The 19,072-nt window shown below is 37.0% G+C and overlaps 1 protein-coding gene across 1 annotated transcript in view; it reads right to left on the bottom strand.

Annotated features, from left to right (window-relative positions):
• LOC139940407 (Fanconi anemia group I protein-like) overlaps window positions 1-19,072 on the bottom strand; it is an 82,857-nt gene that overhangs the window by 13,175 nt on the left and 50,610 nt on the right. Inside the window, exons 15-25 of the mRNA XM_071936638.1 lie at window positions 12,148-12,268; window positions 11,090-11,218; window positions 8,987-9,157; window positions 7,685-7,876; window positions 6,526-6,647; window positions 6,182-6,343; window positions 4,832-5,011; window positions 3,577-3,640; window positions 1,852-2,037; window positions 979-1,092; window positions 52-103 (exon numbers count right to left, since the gene is read on the bottom strand). Coding sequence (XP_071792739.1) covers window positions 52-103; window positions 979-1,092; window positions 1,852-2,037; window positions 3,577-3,640; window positions 4,832-5,011; window positions 6,182-6,343; window positions 6,526-6,647; window positions 7,685-7,876; window positions 8,987-9,157; window positions 11,090-11,218; window positions 12,148-12,268 — 1,493 coding nt within the window. The remainder of the gene's footprint in view (window positions 1-51; window positions 104-978; window positions 1,093-1,851; window positions 2,038-3,576; window positions 3,641-4,831; window positions 5,012-6,181; window positions 6,344-6,525; window positions 6,648-7,684; window positions 7,877-8,986; window positions 9,158-11,089; window positions 11,219-12,147; window positions 12,269-19,072) is intronic.

Genomic DNA, 19,072 nt, shown 5'->3' with positions numbered 1-19,072 from the left:
TTGTGATTCATGCAGGAGGAAATAGGAGGGTTACGATACAAAAACACTTACCAATGTTCTGTTCAGCACAGACTCTTGACAACCACGCTTGCAACTGTACAAACTGAGCAAACAAACACAAACACAAACACATCATGAAAAGGAACATAGGAGGGCACATCCTTTTTGATGACAGTTTGTTTTACTTTTGCCCTTCACTGGACGGCCTGTTCTTGTTTTATTGTTTTGTCCGAAGAATTCAAATAAAATTAAAACAAATAAATACTATAGAAAAGCCTGGATGGATTACAGTCTCATTTTTACAAACAATGAAGATAAAGGCTGACTAAAAAAAATTAATATATAACTTTACAGTTCATGTTTCAGCTCCATTTTCAATGTAATCTTTGCATCCTTTGGAAGAAGGGGCTTTATAAATGTTATTATTATTATTATTATAAACTTTTTTGCGCTTAACTATGTAACTCATTGTTAACTTGCTTCTGCATCTTTTCTGCCTTAGGAGAGTCTTTTAGACAGACATGGCACAGTAAATGGCCACGTATGTTATTGTTAATATTATTACGACTGTTCTTTAACAATTACAAATGTAGTCCGAGACACTTTCAAGTAAGGCATAAAAAGAAGCTAAATGCACTGGACACTATCGGTAATGACTCAAAATAATTGTTAGCATAAAAACTTACTCGGTAACAAGCAACGGAGAGCTGTTGATAGTATAAAACATTGTGAGAAACGGTTCCCTCTGAAGTAACAGATTTTTTGAGAAAGAAGTAATGTTCCACTAAAATATTTGAATTTGATTTGACAAGGGTGTTTTTCTCTTCCATTATTATCTTGCAACTTCAACGAACAATCCAGTTCAAATTTTCACAGGTTTGTTGTGCATATGTTGAGATACACCAAGTGAGAAGACTAGTCTTCGACAATTACCAATAGTGACCAGTGTCTTTAAATGATACAGTAACTGGTATTTACTTGAGCTCCTTGTGGAGTCAGTTGTTTAGCCAGCAGAGTGATGATGTTGCAGAGATGTACAGCATCCTTCGTTGACGAACCATCGTCTGATGTTAGCATATCCATCACTAGACGCTGAGATAAAAAAACAGATCAGTCAGTTGTCTTAAAAGGAAGCCCACCTTGTTGGACTGTTTATGGCTCTCTTCTTGCATCAGTCTTGTCATAGTCGCCATTACAGCTCACTATCTACCATCTCTCTCTCCCACTAAAGCCTAGTTTCGAAAAGTTCGCAACAAATAATTCGCTGTGAAAACAACCCTGTGGCGTCCTAACTTGTATTGCATTTGCAGGATATATGAACCTGTCTATATCCTTGCGGATAAAGACCAGGGTCCAGTCTAGTGCAAGGGCTGCTTTTGTGGGCTACGCCCCTGTGTTCCTGGTTTGATTGGCAGCATATTGCGCCAAAGCACCTTGTAAACAACCATTACATGGTGCTATGTAAAAGGAGTGGATCTAATAATTCAAAAGGTAGTCCCACATACCTTGCAGGAAAATACTGTATGTTAAAGTGCCTTAAACGTCACTGAGTGACGGTAATGCTCGCTATATGGAACTGTTGTGGCTAAGCGGTTAAGAGCACCAAATTCAAACTCTGGTGTTTCTGATCGGCAGAGTGTGGGTTCGAAATCCACAGCCGTGACACCTTGTGTCCTTTAGCAAGACACTTAGCCATTGCTTCGTCCTTTGGATGAGATGTAAAGTACTCTTTCTGAAAGTTTGTATATACTCCGTGCCTTGAGTACCTTGTTTGGTAGACACGTGCGCTATATACATGTAAGACTGAGTGACGGATATTCTCGCTATATAAGTAGCCACTGTTCGTTGTACCTGGAATTTCTTGATGTGTAAATGAACTCTCTCTTCTTCTTCGAGAGTCTCCACGTGACCCTCCGCCGACTCTAGATCAGGATCAATCAACCTGAGGTAACCAGCTATACGCTCGGGGAACCGGGTACAAATCACGTTGACCGACGTGGAAAGGCCTTCCAAACACATTGATGACACAGCCTTCTTCTGTAAGAACATCAATCGATCAGTAATAGTTAGAGTTATCGATTTTCAGTACTGATTTTTAAAATAATAATATTAGTAATAATAATATTGAAGTATAAATAGCGCATGTATCTACCAAACAAGGTATTCAAGGCGCTGAGTATATACAAACTTTCAGAAAGATAGGTTATTGCAGTGATAAATTCTGAGACCCTAATGTTAGGGTTTACAAGATGCTACGGAGCATACAGCAGCCACAGCCAGAAACACCAGGGCATGCCCTTCTCTTTTCGATAAGTGCACTGGGACCAACGGGAACCAACGGCTTTACATCCCATCCGAAGGACGAAGCAATGGTTGACTGCGTGATTAGGGACACAAGTGTCATGGCTAGGGATTTGGGGTTGAACAAAAAACAAAAATTGACTAGATCGAGATTTGAACCAACAACCTCCGGACTAGCAACCATTGAGTAACAATTTATAACTCACTCCGCGATAGTAAAGTTAATAACGATCCACTAAAAGCTGAGGTAGTAGTCCTGGTCAATTTTCTACCATCCAGGTTGTAGTTAAAAACCACGACAGTTCTTTTCAGTATTGAAAAGTCTCCTGATATACAAATATCTACTTCCCGGTAGTAGAAGCCAAAGCAAGACAGTTCTCTACAGAACCAAAAGGCTTGGGTATCATCCATCAGAAGCCTGGCTTGTAGAGCAATCAGTTTTACCTCCAAATTACTAAGCAATCAAGTGTCTCATACACCAGTATAACCAGACCCCACTTTCATAGAGGTGCTTAAACACAAAAATTGCTTAAGCACGAAAATGGCTTGCCTATTTTACACACATTACTGGCCAAAAATCCATGCCATATATATTGCTTGTGACTGGCATTTAGCAGCTGTTTACTTAGCATAACAATTGAGTGGAGTCTTGGCTGGTAATCTACTTTTACTAAGCAAAGATTGTTTTAACTTAAGCAATTTTTTTGCTTAAGCAGCTCTATGAACTTGGCCCCTGAACGTGAAACCGTTGCTCTTAACCAACAGGCCATGACGCGCCATGGTGCTCGTCTTACTGAGCTATCTAGTGGGTCATTTTTGTGTCAGATTTGTTATTCTTCTTGAAGGTGCAACCTCAGTTGTTTTTTAAGTAAATTGTTTAAAGGCGGTGGACACTATTAGTAATTACTAAAAAATAAATGTTAGCATAAAACCTTACTTCGTAACGAGTAATGGGGTGAAGTTGCTAGTATAAAACATTTTGAGAAACGGCACCCTCTAAGGAAACTTTTCACCAATTTGATTTCGAGACCTCAGATTTAGAATTTGAGGTCTCGAAATCAAGCATCTGAAAGCACACAACTTCGTGCGACAAGGGTATTTTTTTCTTTATTATCTTGCATCTTCGATGACCAATTGAGCTCAAATTTTCACAGGTTTGTTATTTTATGCATATGTTGAGATACACCAACTGTGAAGACTAGTCTTTGACAATTACCAATAGTGTCCAGGGTCTTTAAACAAAAACCTTTTTTTTTCTTAATGTTGCTAACTTACCCTCTCATTCCTTCCACTGTCTGCTGGTGTGAAGGTGTCTGCTGTAAACTTGTGAAGAAAAACTCTGTTGGGTTTGAACATACAGACAAAAAAGAAAGAAATTATAAAGCAAATAATTGAAATTGCCAAAAACCAAAGGTATACCTTGCCTTTAAGCACTGTATACTTAATTCTGTGAACAAAATCCCCAGGCAAATGAAGCAGGTTGGATTGGAACCAGTGACCTTTGCATTGCTAGAGCAGATGTCAAATCAGGATGCTGAGTAGCAGAACTGATAGAGCTTCAACATGTTGTTGCCAAAAACCAAAGGTTAACTTTGCCTTCAAGCACTGTATGACAGTAGTGTGAACAAAATCCAAGGGCAATTCACTGACGAATTTTGCCTTGATTTATGCTTTATCTAACTTCATTTTGTCAACACCCTTTGTAAGCTTTGATTTTGTAAATAAATTACTTAATTAATTGTTACTGTACACAGAATGTTTCAAACCCTTGTCTTTTTCAGTTGCTGGTTTTCCCTTTCTTTGATTGTTTGGTAATTTCATTCTTTATGTAGTCTGCCGTGCGTACCAACTTATGGGGTTTAACCTTGTGGGTTGGTCGTACGTAACACACTCGAGAGTGATTCGAACCCACATACTTTGCATAGCTAGATCAGGGCCCAATTTCATAGAGCTGCTTAAGCACAAAAAGTATCTTAGCACAACAAAAATATGTCTACCAGAATAAGGTTACCAGCCAAATTACCAAATCACATTTGCAATCTCTGAATGGTATCCTGCTAATGTTTGCTTAGCACAGAAGAGTTAAGCAAAATTGTGTGCTTAAAGCAGCTCTATGAAATTGGGCCCTGATGTCAAATTCGGCTTAAAGCCATTGGACCCTTTCGGTACAGAAAAAAAAAAAAAAGTTCACAGATTTACAAATAATTTACAGGGTTTACAGAAGGTATTGGTGAAAGACTTCTCTTGAAATATTAGTCCATGAAATGCTTTACTTTTTGAGAAAACGGTAAAACAATATAAATTCTCGTTAACGAGAATTACGGATTTGTTATAAACACATGTCATGACACGGCGAAACGCGCGAAAACAGGAGTGGGTTTTCCCGTTATTTTCTCCCGGCTCCGATGTCCGATTGAGCCTAAATTTCCACAGGATTGTTATTTTATATATAAGTTGTGATACACGAAGTGTGGGACTTGGACAATACTGTTTACCGAAAGTGTATAATGGCTTTAAATTGGACACTGACCGGGATACTGAGTAGCAGAAATGATACAGTTTCTCCATGTTGTTGCCCGCTGGACCGTCACATTCCCCCTTGTCATTCAGCTGGTGTATCTTCTGCAATGCTATGCTCACCATGAACCGTACAAAGTTAGATTCCTCACGTAGCATGAGCAGACATTCCTGTCGATCCGGAGTGTCGTCGCTATGTAGAAGAAAAATGAGAAGTTATTGCATCAAATCGACAAGTTTTTAAAAGGTCGGTTAAAAGATAAGTTGAATGATCGCTTTAAAGACAGTGGACACTATGGGGAGCTGTTGATTGTATAAAACATTGTGAGAAAAAGCCCCAAAAGTCAAAACTTTTCCGGATAATTTATGGTTCCAAATGATACAGAACGGACTACTGAAGACATTTTATCAGTGCAGACTGGGTAAACAACAATTTTGTTTTGATTGTTGGAGAATTTTGTGAGTTTGGATTTTTGATTTGAAATGAAAAAAATATGCCATAAGGTCAAATTATCAGATTTGTGGTGAATTTGTTTTTGTAATTTTATGGTTCCAAATGAAACAGAACTGACTACTGAAGACATTTGACCAATAACCATTGGGTACACAATTAAAATTTATAGATTTATTAAGATTTTTGTGATTTATTTAGTCTGCAAGAAAGAAAATCTGCCCTGCTGGTACAGTCAAATTGTCAGATTTGGAGTCAAATCATTTCTGGTGATTTTATGGTTCCAAATAATACAGAACAGACAACTGAAGACATTTCATAAGAGCAGACTGGGTATACAACCACAATTTTAGATTTAATAAGAATTTTGTGAGTTTGTTAGTTAGAAATGCAAGAAATCTGCAATGCCGGTGACGACATTTTATCAGGGCAGACTGGGTATTCAACCAAAAATTATCAATTTATTGAGAATTTTGTAAGTTTGGACTTTTGGTCCGAAATGAAAAAAATCTGCCATGCCGGTATGGTCTAATTTTCATATTTAGGGTAAAGTAAATTGCGGACTATTGAAAACATTTCTTCAGTGCAGACTGGGTATATAAGCAAAATTTTGAGATTTATTGAGAAATTTGTGAGTTTGGATTTTTGGTCCGAAATAACAAAAATTGCTAGGTTTCCAATCAGTCAAAGTTTCAGATTTGTGGCTAAAAAGTTGCCAGTGATTTTATGTTTCCAATTAATACAGAACGGACTACCCTGAAGACGTTTCATCAGTACGGACTTGGTATATAAGCAAAATTTGAGATTCCTTGAGAAATTTGTGAGTTTGGATTTTCGGTCCAAAACATGTCGGAGGGTTCAAAAAGTCGAAAATCAGATGAAAGTAAAACAAATACTAAAACTTGATCAAACCTGAAAAGTAACTTCATTGTCTTGGTGACAAACTTGACGGAGAGTAGACTGCGTGCCGTCTTGTGACTCGCTTTGCTCTTCTGGCTGCTTTTGTCGCGGAGAATCTCAGACAGATTATGGTAGTTGCTGAACAGTTGCAACAACTGCTCTGCGCTTGTTGCACTATTATACAGAAAACAGGAATGATTGTTATAGTAAGGTTTGCGATAATAATAATACTAATAATAACAATAATAACCCGTTTTTATATAGCGCCTTTCACACCTGGGGGCATCCCAAAGCGTCATGACCGAGACTCGAACCCACACTCTGCTCATCAGAAGAACCAGAGCATTGATTCTTACCTGTAGTCCGTGTTAGTAAAGTTGTATTCCATGAGCACCTCATAAATTCCCAGTACTAAGATACCAAAGATGTTATTCTTCACTCCAACGCTGCCAGTCTCAGAGAAATCGGCCGATTTATCCTGTTGGACAAAGACAATGTTAAGTACTGGTAATCTTCAGAAACAAATTTTTTTGTTACAGTTATTCACTTAATCTTTGGTTTGAATTCCCCGGTTTGCAATCAGAGGCTTTTGATATGGTTTTATCTTTATGTTTTCATGAATACGATCTTTATAAAAACAAACTAATTTGTAAAATAACATAGAAAACAATTAAGATTTCAGAAAAAAAGGAGGAACAAAACTTGAAGAAACATTGATTGAGACCAATAGGCGACTTTTGGGACGCTTGGTGGCAGCAGACTTACCAGGTAAATTCCATTGTTCCAATTAAGAACTCGCACCGTGGTACTGAAGTTAATCATTGATCCACTATAAGGTTAAGTAGTGGCCCGGCTAATATTGTCAACCTTTCGCACAGGTAGTAGTTTAAAAAAACTGACAGATCTGAGAGATTTCCCAATTTCTGAAAATCTACTTTCTGAGAATATAAAACAGTTCTCATAAGAACAAAATCTACCTGACAAGTAGACACACACATCGTGTTAGCACAAACCACTTATACATGAATATTAAACAAGCAACAATCAGGGGCATTCGATATGGTTTTTATAATAATAATAATAGTTATAATAATAATGGTGTCCTCTCATAGAGCGCACAGGTCTGTCAGGCCTGACGCTCATAATACAAATACAAAAGAAAGTACAATATATCAGTACAACATTGACATCCCTACCACTTACTAATAATTGGTTCATAGCCACCAATTGTTTCCCAAATAGAAACTTTGATTGGCTACACTTTGCCCGGGTTTTCCCTTAATCCCTTAATAGGATTTTTATTATTTATATATTTATTTATTTATATTTATTTTTATTTTTTTTGAATGTTTTTTTGGGGGGCGAATATAAAAAAAAACTACCAGGGTGATTTGTATTGTCACTCTAATTGCATCCCTCCACTTCTACAGGCGCCTGGGGGATTTGTTCTTAAACAAACAGGCACGTTACTTGCATTATAAAGATGGGCCATGGCATCCAACAAAACATGCTTACCAACTCAAAATCTTCCAAGTCACTCTTGATCATTCGTCGTGTGAGAGATGAAAGTACCGACTCCAAGTGGTCTAAGAGTTCTTTCATGTGCATCTCAGCCTCCTCCTCATCCTCCTCATCTTCATCATTGGACTGCTCCATCAACTTCTTACATCGCACGACACTGTGACAGATACACTGCAGTAGATGGGACTGAATCAAGAAAAGTACACAATGTTAAAAGGTACGAACGATTTGTAATGACCCAACAACAATATTTTTGTAAATTCTAACCAAAAGTAGAGCTTATAAATAAGGGAATAAAAGGGAAGCGAGGAGGTCTTAAACAGACTTTTGAAACTGGCAGGGTGGTGGCCATGCGACAGCTCGGGCCTTTATCATTTGGCCACGACCCTGCAAGGTTTTTAACGAACGTTTAAGAACGATTCACTACTCTTTTATTCCAGTTCATAAATACCATTTTGGTTAAAAGGCGTAATAAAATAGTAAACTCTGTTTCCCGACGTCTGAGCTCTGTACGTGTGGTACGTTTTTGTGAGACAGTTTTCGGTATGCATTCGTGTGCGTAGTAATGCATCCTCGTATCCATGAGCTAATGGCGTGACGAGATCAATCATCCCGGGGAACAAGGTTGTGCATCATTCCGTACAAATGCTATCCGAAAAAAATCTGGTTATAAACAGCTCCAGCTGGTCATTATCATCCGTTTTAACACCCCCACGTGAGGCGCTCTCTACCAATAGGAATAGCGAAACTAACAAGGGTATTTATGCATGCAAAATTTAACGCCAAGTAAGAACTACTCTGGGGACCTTGTTTCAAACTCAGTGTGTTAAAGCCATTATACACTTTCGGTACAGAAAAAAAAAAAAAAAAAGTTCACAAATTTACAAATAATTTACAGGGTTTACAGAAGGTAATGGTGAAAGACTTCTCTAAAATATTGTTCCATGAAATGCTTTACTTTTTGAGAAAACATTAAACAATATAAATTCTCGATAGCGAGAATTACGGATTTATTTTAAACACATGTCACACATGTCATGACTCGGCGAAACGTGCGGAAACAAGGGTGGGTCTTCCCATTATTTTCTCCCGACTCCCATGACCGATTGAGCCTAAATTTTCACAGGTTTGTTATTTTGTATATAAGTTGTGATACACGAAGTGTGGGCCTTGGACAATACTGTTTACCGAAAGTGTCCAATGGCTTTAACACCAAACTTTCAAAAGATTCAACAAGAGTGCCCCACAGTTTGAGAAGAGAGAACCCAGCTAGAGAAGCAAAAAGGTTGGACATACCAGAGGTTCAGCGATGTAGACTTGATCCCCCTGAGCCATGATACAATGTTGTAGTTTGATTGGTGGATTGACGTCATCATCGGGCTCATAATAACCCATCCATTGCTTGCTCAACATGTCTACAATAGTATCTTTCAGTTTGGAGTTTTTTTGCAGCACCTCGTACAGCCCCTATCACAAGGAAAACATTAATAATAATAATAATACTTATTTAGTAGATGGAAATTTGCATCGGAGATAAAGAATATTATTTTTGGTTGTCACCCATATAAACTGATGTGTGTTAGTGCTGTATACTCTGTACTTTTTTTTCACAGAGCTCGGGAAACTAATCGAAGTGTAGTGGCCGAGCGGTTAAGAGCACCGAATTCAAACTCTGGTGTTTCTGATCAGCAGAGTGCGGGTTCGAGCTGTGACACTTGTTTCCTTAAAGGCACTGGACACTATTGGTAATTACTCAAAATAATTATTGGCATAAAACCTTACTTGGTAAAGAGTAATAGGGAGAGGTTGATAGTATAAAACATTGTGAGAAACGGCTCCCTCTGAAGTGACATAGTTTTGGAGAAAGAAGTAATTTTCCACGAATTTGGTTTTGAGACCTCAAGTTTAGAACTTGAGGTCTCAACTTGAGGTCTCGAAATCAAGCATCTGAAAGCACACAACTTCGTGTGACAAGGGTGTTTTTTCCCTTCATAGTTATCTCGGAACTTCGACGACCGATCGCGCTCAAATTTTCACAGGTTTGTTATTTTATGCATATGTTGAGATACACTAAGTGAGAAGACTAGTCTTTGACAATTACCAATAGTGGCCACTGGCTTTAAGCAAGACACTTAACCATTGCTTCGTCCTTCGGATGGGACGTTAAGAAGTTGGTCCTGTGTGTTGTGTAAGGCACGTAAAAGAACCCAGTGCACTTATCGAAAAGAGAAAAGGGGTTCGCCCCGGTGTTCCTGGCTGGATTGGACGGCATATTGCGATGCACCTTGTAAACCTTTACATGGTGCTATGTAAAAGGAGTAGATCTTATAATTAAAAAACCTAGTCCTACATACCTTGCAGGAAATACTGTATGTTTCAGCGATTTGAGACGCCCTTCGGGTGTATAAAGCGCTATATAAATATTGACTATTACTAATATTATTATCAAACAGAGCTTACACACATCGGTGCATATGGGCAAAACCAAAAATTTATAATACTGATACAGTAGCTTTTGCATAGAACCCTTAACCCCAAAAGGGTCCTGAGGCACTTTATATAGAGTTTTTAAACTTTAAGCAAGTTAAGAAATAATGAACAGTTTAAGATAAAAAAGATTGAGAATGCCTTAGAAATTTAATTACAACCGTCCAACTACAATGAAATGAAGTTTCAGTATCAATTGACATAAAACAGGCAGATTGATAATCTTAAAAAAAAAAATTTAAAGAAAATCCATTCTAAAAAAATGGATTAAAAGAGAGATACATTTGCCTTTACATTATGTTAAAAGACATTCCAAAAGACATTAAAACCTATTAAAAAAAAGAAAAAAAAACACGAGAGGATGAGTGATTGTTCGATTAGCTCTTGTCAGGGGCTCACCCGAGTGAGCACCGCGGGGTCGACCCAGGGAAGCTAATCGAATGCACCCTATATTATACTCCCCGGTCCCTCAGGGTATGACTGCAGCAAGAACTCTTAGAAGTTTTGACAGGGCTTTTCTTCCTGCAGCTGTGACGATCTGGAACAGCCTACCCCATCGGTTATCTCAGACATTACTACCCAGGGCATGCAGTCATTCAAATGTAGAGTAAATAAATACCTTAAGTAACGTCCTGTTTTACGGCAATTATGATTGCAGGTGATGCTAGTTGTTGTGTCTCTCATCACTTTCTAGTGAGTGAGGCATAGTCCAATAACCATTATCTCCTTTCTCTTCTTCTTGTTTTTTTTTTTATATATTTTTTTATTGTGGAATGGTATGTTGAAACAAGCTCTTAGCTATCCCTATGGGGTATTATGCTTGTCTTTTCAGGGGGCACTCCTTAAAAAAAAAAAAAAAAAAAAATATCAAAGCAATAAAAAAGAATCTCTAATGAATGTCTGCCTACAAACCTCATAGAGGATTAACCTGACATCGGCTTGCTGCGTGAAACAACGTCTTAGACTCCCGAGGATCTCAAGACAAACTATGGCCTCATAGTTGGACTGTTGGCTTCCTCCTGTATGGATGTCAACCATCGTCTGAAACAGAAACAAACAGCTTAACATTAAGAATTGTCAACTCTCTGAGCAGTCGAGGGACACGGGCTGAAGGACCAGCTTCATATTTTTTCTACTAACTACAAAATGTGTAAATCAATTTCGCTGCTTACTTTTTTTAACTGCCGCTAAAGGCAGTGGACACTATTGGTAATTACTCAAAATAATTATTAGCATAAAACCTTTCTTGGTGACAAGTAATGGGGAGAGGTTGATGGTATAAAACATCGTGAGAAACGGCTCCCTCTAAAGTGCCATAAAACATCCGGAGAAGTAATTTTCCACCAATTTGATTTCGAGACCTAAGATTTAGAACTTGAGGTCTCGAAATCAACCATCTAAACGCACACAACTTTGTGTGACAAGGGTGTTTTTTTCTTTCATTATTATCTCGCAAGTTCGATGACTGATTGAGCTCAAATTTTCACAGGTTTGTTATTTTATGCATATGTTGAGATACAACTGTGAGGGCTAGTCTCTGACAATTACCAATAGTGTCCACTGCCTTTAAACTACACTCTTTCATATACTGGGTGGGTAAACTCAGAGGTTGACAAAATAATATATTGTGGGATGGCAGATGTAAGCCTATAATGGAGCCATTATAATGTGCACAAAAGAAAACAGTAATTGTTCAAGTAAGTGATTAATTTGGCATATTGTTGCCGCAACGCGTGTTGATAATTAAAAATTACTCGCAAAGAGTGTTAAAGTTGCAATTATTTGAGGTGCGACTAGTCGGGTACTAAATTTCACTAGTCGCCCAGGCTTGTATACACCATTGTTGTTTTTTCTAAGCGCTTTGCAAGCTACATGTAAGAAAAGGCGCTATATAAATGGTGTTATTATTAGTATTACCATGTTGGGGGGGGGGATATTAGGATGTCTAGATCAGTGTTGAAAAATTTTACCTGGCTGGATGAAGACATGTAGGACTGACTCATCTGACTCGCTGGCAGACTCCCATAAACCTGAAACTGTCTCAGCATTTGCAGATATCCCGACACGGCTATTTTCCTGGCGTCTCCTTGCCTGTGATACCAAACACAAGAAGACAACACAATGTTTATTTGAGGCTTGCATGGTGAGGCATCAATGTATACTTGGTTTGGTTTGTGGTATCACCATGTGTGTATCTACTTATGTGGTCAAGTGGTTAGACTCACAGGACTTGCAATCACAAGGTTGTTGTGGGTTCGATTCCCCCAGATGACCGCTGATTTCACAATGACTACAATAAATATTGTCATCTTGTTACTGAATTGCAACTTCTTAATTTGTGCAATTCATAATCATAGAAGTTAAACCAATGTTTGTGAGAGAGATTGGCTGCTGCCAGTTTGGCGTTTATATCCCTTGTGGGAGTTTGCCGAGTTCCCTTGATGGGAAGATCATCTTAACAACAAACTGACTTGCTGGGTAGATTATGTTCTTTCCTCATGTTCAATCTCTAGGACCCGGGATCACAAGGTGGATTGGGTTTTCAATCTGAACCCAACTGAATGGGTTTTTCCCTGGAATATAAATGTTTCTCTGGGGGTTTTCCTCCAACATCCAAAACCGAAACTTCCTCAGTGACTTCTCTTCATCGGGTTCTTGGCTAGTACAGCGATTAGTTTTGCTTTTCTGAGCATCCTTGGCTTCAAACAACCAGAATAAATGGATGGGTTGGGGTGGGGGGCATTTTGGTTCCGATTTTTGAAGGTTGAATGTGACAAAAGTAATTGAATCTTTTTTTACTTCCAAAAATAAGAATGGTGTGTTGACAACACAAATGCCCCGCTGAGATAGGAGTTGCTAAACCAAGTCCTTTTTGAGTTATGGTTTTAGCCAAAATGAGCTTAATATTTGAGGGGGTCCAAAAACAATAGGCATCTAGGGGATTCCATGACCAATCCACAAACCAAGCTTGGAGTTGATATGCCAAGTCCTTCTTGAGATATTGCTCGGACAACATTTCTTTTGTTTTAGCCATAACGAGCTTAATATTTATCTGAGGGGGTCCAAAATCAACAGGCTTCTAGGGGATCCCATGACACATCCACAAACCAAGATTGGAGTTGATACGCCAAGTCCTTCTTGAGATATTGCTCGGACAACATTTCTTTTGTTTGAGCCATAACGAGCTTAATATTTATCTGAGGGGGTCCAAAATCAATAGGCTTCTAGGGGATCCCATGACCAATCCACAAACCAAGTTTGGAGTTGATACGCAAAGTCCTTCTTGAGATATTGCTCAGACAAAATTTCTTTTGTTTTAGACATGACGAGCTTAATATTAATCCGAGGGGGTCCAAAATCAACAGGCTTCTAGGGGATCCCATGACCAATCCACAAAAAACCAAGTTTCGAGTCGATACACCAAGGCCTTCTTGAGATATCAATCGGACAAGGATGATGTCCACACACACACACACACACGGATGGACAAGGCAAACACTATATGCCCCTCGGCTGGCTTCGCCGGCGGTGCATGAAAATCGACCATACCGGTTGCAGATGATAAAGGACGGACTACTGAACCCATTTTATCAGTTGAGACTGGGTAATCAACTAAAATTTTTAGAATTATAGAGAATTTTGTGAGTATGGATTTTTGGTCCAAAATGAAAAAAAGCGACCATACCGGTATGGTGAAAATTGTCAGATTTGGGGTCAAAAAATTTCCAATGATTTTATGGTTGCAGATGATAAAGGACGGACTACTGAACACATTTTATCAGTTGACAACGGGTAAACAACCAAAATTTTTAGATTTCTAGAGAATTTTGTGAGTTTGGATTTTTGGTCCAAAATGAAAAAAATCAACCATACCGGTATGGTCCAAATTTTCAGATTTGGGGTCAAAAAATTTCCGCTGATTTTATGGTTCCAAACGATACAGGACGGACTACTGAACACATTTTGTCAGTTGAGACTGGGTAAATAGCCAAAAGTTTTAGATTTGTAGAGAATTTTGTGAGTTTGGATTTTTGGACCAAAATGAAAAAAATCGAACATAGGCCTACCGGTATGGTCAAAATTTGTAGATTCGGGGTCAAAAAATTTCGAATGATTTTATGGTTGCAAATGATATAAGACGGACTACTGAACACATTTTATCAGTTGAGACTGGGTAAATAACAATTTTTTTTAGATTTATAGAGAATTTTGTGAGTTTGGATTTTTGGTCAGAAATGAAAAAAATCGACCATACCGGTATGGTCAAAATATTCAGATTTGGGGTCAAAAAATTTCCGCTGATTTTATGGTTCCAAACGATACAGGATGGACTACTGAACACATTTTATCAGTTGAGACTGGGTAAATAACCAAAATTTTTAGATTCATAGAGAATTTTGTGAGTTTGGATTTTTGGTCCAAAATGAAACAAAAATGATTATATCGGTATGGTCAAAATTTTCAGATTTGGGGTCAAAAAATTTCAAATGATTTATGGTTGCAAATGATACAGGACGGACTACTGGACACATTTTATCAGTTGAGACTGGGTAAATAACCAAAAGTTTTAGAATTATAGAGAATTTTGTGAGTTTGGATTTTTGGACCAAAATGAAAACAATTGACCATACCGGTATGGTCAAAATTTTCAGATTTGGGGTCTCAAAAAAATTTCCACTGATTTTATGGTTACAAACGATACAGGATGGACAACTGAACACATTTTATCAGTTGAGACTGGTAAATAACCAAAATTTTTAGATTCATAGAGAATTTTGTGTTTGAATTTTTGGACCAAAATGAAAAAAATTGACCATACCGGTATGGTCAAAATTTTCAGATTTGGGGTCAAAAAATTTCCAATGATTTTATGGTTGCAAATGATAAAGGACAGACTACTGAACACATTTTATCAGTTGAGACTGGGTAATGACCAAAATTTTTAGAATTATAGAGAATTTTGTGAGTTTGGATTTTTGGTCCAAAATGAAAAAAATCGACCATACCAGTATGGTCAAAATTTTCAGATTTGGGGTCAAAAAATTTCCAATGAGTTTTATGGTTGCAAATGATACAGGACGGACAACTGAACACATTTTATCAGTTGAGACTGGGTAAATAACAATAACCAAAATTTTTAGATTTATGGAGAATTTTGTGAGTTTGGATTTTTGGTCCAAAATGAAAAAAATCGACCATACCGGTATGGTCAAAATTTTCAGATTGGGGTCAAAAAATTTCCAATGAGTTTATGGTTGCAAATGATACAGGACGGACTACTGAACACATTTTATCAGTTGAGACTGGGTAAATAACCAAAATTTTTAGATTTATAGAGAATTTTGTGACTTTAGATTTTTGGTCCAAAATGAAAAAAACTCGACCATACCGGTATGGTCAAAATTTTCAGATTTGGGGTCAAAAAATTTCCGCTGATTTTATGGTTCCAAACAAAACAAGACGGACTACGAAACACATTTTATCAGTTGAGACTGGGTAAATAACCAAAATTTTTGAATTATAGAGAATTTTGTGAGTTTGGATTTTTGGTCCAAAATGAAAAAAATTGACCATAAAGTCATACCGATATGGTCAAAATATTCAGATTTGGGGTCAAAAAATTTCCGCTGATTTTATGGTTCCAAAGAATACAGGACGGACTACGAAACACATTTTGTCAGTTGAGACTGGGTAAATAACCAAAATTTTTAGATTTATAGAGAATTTTGTGAGTTTGGATTTTTGGTCTGAAATGTAAAAAATCGACCATACCAGTATGGTCAAAATTTTCAGATTTGGGGTCAAAACATTTCCGCTGTTTTTATGGTTCCAAACGATACAGGATGGACTACTGAACACATTTTATCAGTTGAGACTGGGTAAATAATCAAGATTTTTAGATTCATAGAGAATTTTGTGAGTTTGGATTTTTGGTCCAAAATGAAAAAAAATCGACCATACCGGTATGGTCAAAATTTTCAGATTTGGGGTCAACAAATTTTCGCTGATTTTATGGTTGCAAATGATAAAGGACGGACTACTGAACCCATTTCATCAATTGAGACTGGGTAGTCAACTAAAATTTTTAGAATTATAGAGAATTTTGTGAGTTTGGATTTTTTGACCAAAATGAAAAAAATCGACCATACCGGTATGGTCAAAATTTTCAGATTTGGGGTCAAAAAATTTCCAATGAGTTTATGGTTGCAAATGATAAAGGACGGACTACTGAACACATTTTATCAGTTGAGACTGGGTAAATAACCAAATTTTTTAGATTTATAGAGAATTTTGTGACTTTGGATTTTTGGTCCAAAATGAAAAAAACTCGACCATACCGGTATGGTCAAAATTTTCAGATTTGGGGTCAAAAAATTTTGGATGGTTTTATGGTTGCAAATGATACAGGACGGACTACTGAACACATTTTATCAGTTGAGACTGGGTAAATAACAAACAATTTTTGATTTATAGAGAATTTTGTGAGTTTGGATTTTTGGTCCGAAATGAAAAAAATCGACCATACCGGTATGGTCCAAATTTTCAGATTTGGGGTCAAAAAATTTCCGCTGATTTTATGGTTGCAAATGATAAAGGACGGACTACTGAACCCATTTTATCAGTTGAGACTGGGTAATCAACTAAAATTTTTAGAATTATAGAGAATTTTGTGAGTATGGATTTTTTGACCAAAATGAAAAAAATCGACCATACCGGTATGGTCAAAATTTTCAGATTTGGGGTCAAATAATTTCCAATGAGTTTATGGTTGCAAATGATAAAGGACGGACTACTGAACACATTTTATCAGTTGAGACTGGGTAAATAACCAAATTTTTTAGATTTATAGAGAATTTTGTGACTTTGGATTTTTGGTCCAAAATGAAAAAAACTCGACCATACCGGTATGGTCAAAATTTTCAGATTTGGGGTCAAAAAATTTCCAATGATTTTATGGTTGCAAATGATAAAGGACGGACTACTGAACCCATTTCATCAATTGAGACTGGGTAATCAACTAAAATTTTTAGAATTATAGAGAACTTTGTGAGTTTGGATTTTTTGACCAAAATGAAAAAAATCGACCATACCGGTATGGTCAAAATTTTCAGATTTGGGGCCAAAAAATTTCCAATGATTTTATGGTTGCAAACGATAAAGGACGGACTACTGAACACATTTGATCAGTTGAGACTGGGTAAATAACCAAAAGTTTTAGATTTATAGAGAATTTTGTGAGTTTGGATTTTTGGTCCAAAATGAAAAAAATCGACCATACCGGTATGGTCAAAATTTTCAGATTTGGGGTCAAAAAATTTCCAATGAGTTTATGGTTGCAAATGATAAAGGACGGACTACTGAACACATTTGATCAGTTGAGACTGGGTAAATAACCAAAAGTTTTAGATTTATAGAGAATTTTGTGAATTTGGATTTTTGGTCCAAAATGAAAAAAACTCGACCATACCGGTATGGTCAAAATTTTCAGACTTGGGGTCAAAAAATTTTGGATGGTTTTATGGTTGCAAATGATACAGGACGGACTACTGAACACATTTTATCAGTTGAGACTGGGTAAATAACAAACAATTTTTGATTTATAGAGAATTTTGTGAGTTTGGATTTTTGGTCCGAAATGAAAAAAATCGACCATACCGGTATGGTCAAAATTTTCAGATTTGGGGTCAAAAAATTTCCGCTGATTTTATGGTTGCAAATGATAAAGGACGGACTACTGAACCCATTTCATCAGTTGAGACTGGGTAATCAACTAAAATTTTTAGAATTATAGAGAATTTTGTGAGTTTGGATTTTTTGACCAAAATGAAAAAAATCGACCATACCGGTATGGTCAAAATTTTCAGATTTGGGGTCAAATAATTTCCAATGAGTTTATGGTTGCAAATGATAAAGGACGGACTACTGAACACATTTTATCAGTTGAGACTGGGTAAATAACCAAATTTTTTAGATTTATAGAGAATTTTGTGACTTTGGATTTTTGGTCCAAAATGAAAAAAACTCGACCATACCGGTATGGTCAAAATTTTCAGATTTGGGGTCAAAAAATTTCCAATGATTTTATGGTTGCAAATGATAAAGGACGGACTACTGAACCCATTTCATCAATTGAGACTGGGTAATCAACTAAAATTTTTAGAATTATAGAGAACTTTGTGAGTTTGGATTTTTTGACCAAAATGAAAAAAATCGACCATACCGGTATGGTCAAAATTTTCAGATTTGGGGCCAAAAAATTTCCAATGATTTTATGGTTGCAAACGATAAAGGACGGACTACTGAACACATTTGATCAGTTGAGACTGGGTAAATAACCAAAAGTTTTAGATTTATAGAGAATTTTGTGAGTTTGGATTTTTGGTCCAAAATGAAAAAAATCGACCATACCGGTATGGTCAAAATTTTCAGATTTGGGGTCAAAAAATTTCCAATGAGTTTATGGTTGCAAATGATAAAGGACGGACTACTGAACACATTTTATCAGTTGAGACTGGGTAAATAACCAAATTTTTTAGATTTATAGAGAATTTTGTGAATTTGGATTTTTGGTCCAAAATGAAAAAAACTCGACCATACCGGTATGGTCAAACTTTTCAGTTTTGGGGTCAAAAAATTTCCGCTGATTTTATGGTTCCAAACGATACAGGATGGACTACTGAACACATTTCATCAGTTGAGACTGGGTAAATAGCCAAAAGTTTTAGATTTATAGAGAATTTTGTGAGTTTGGATTTTTGGTCTGAAATGAAAAAAATCGACCATACCGGTATGGTCAAAAGTTTCAGATTTGGGGTCTCAAAAAAATTTCCGCTGATTTTATGGTTACAAACGATACAGGATGGACAACTGAACACATTTTATCAGTTGAGACTG

Source organism: Asterias amurensis, chromosome 8, assembly GCF_032118995.1.
Source record: "Asterias amurensis chromosome 8, ASM3211899v1".
Taxonomy (NCBI): Eukaryota; Metazoa; Echinodermata; class Asteroidea; order Forcipulatida; family Asteriidae; genus Asterias; species Asterias amurensis.
This window is presented reverse-complemented; position numbering and strand designations above follow the sequence as displayed.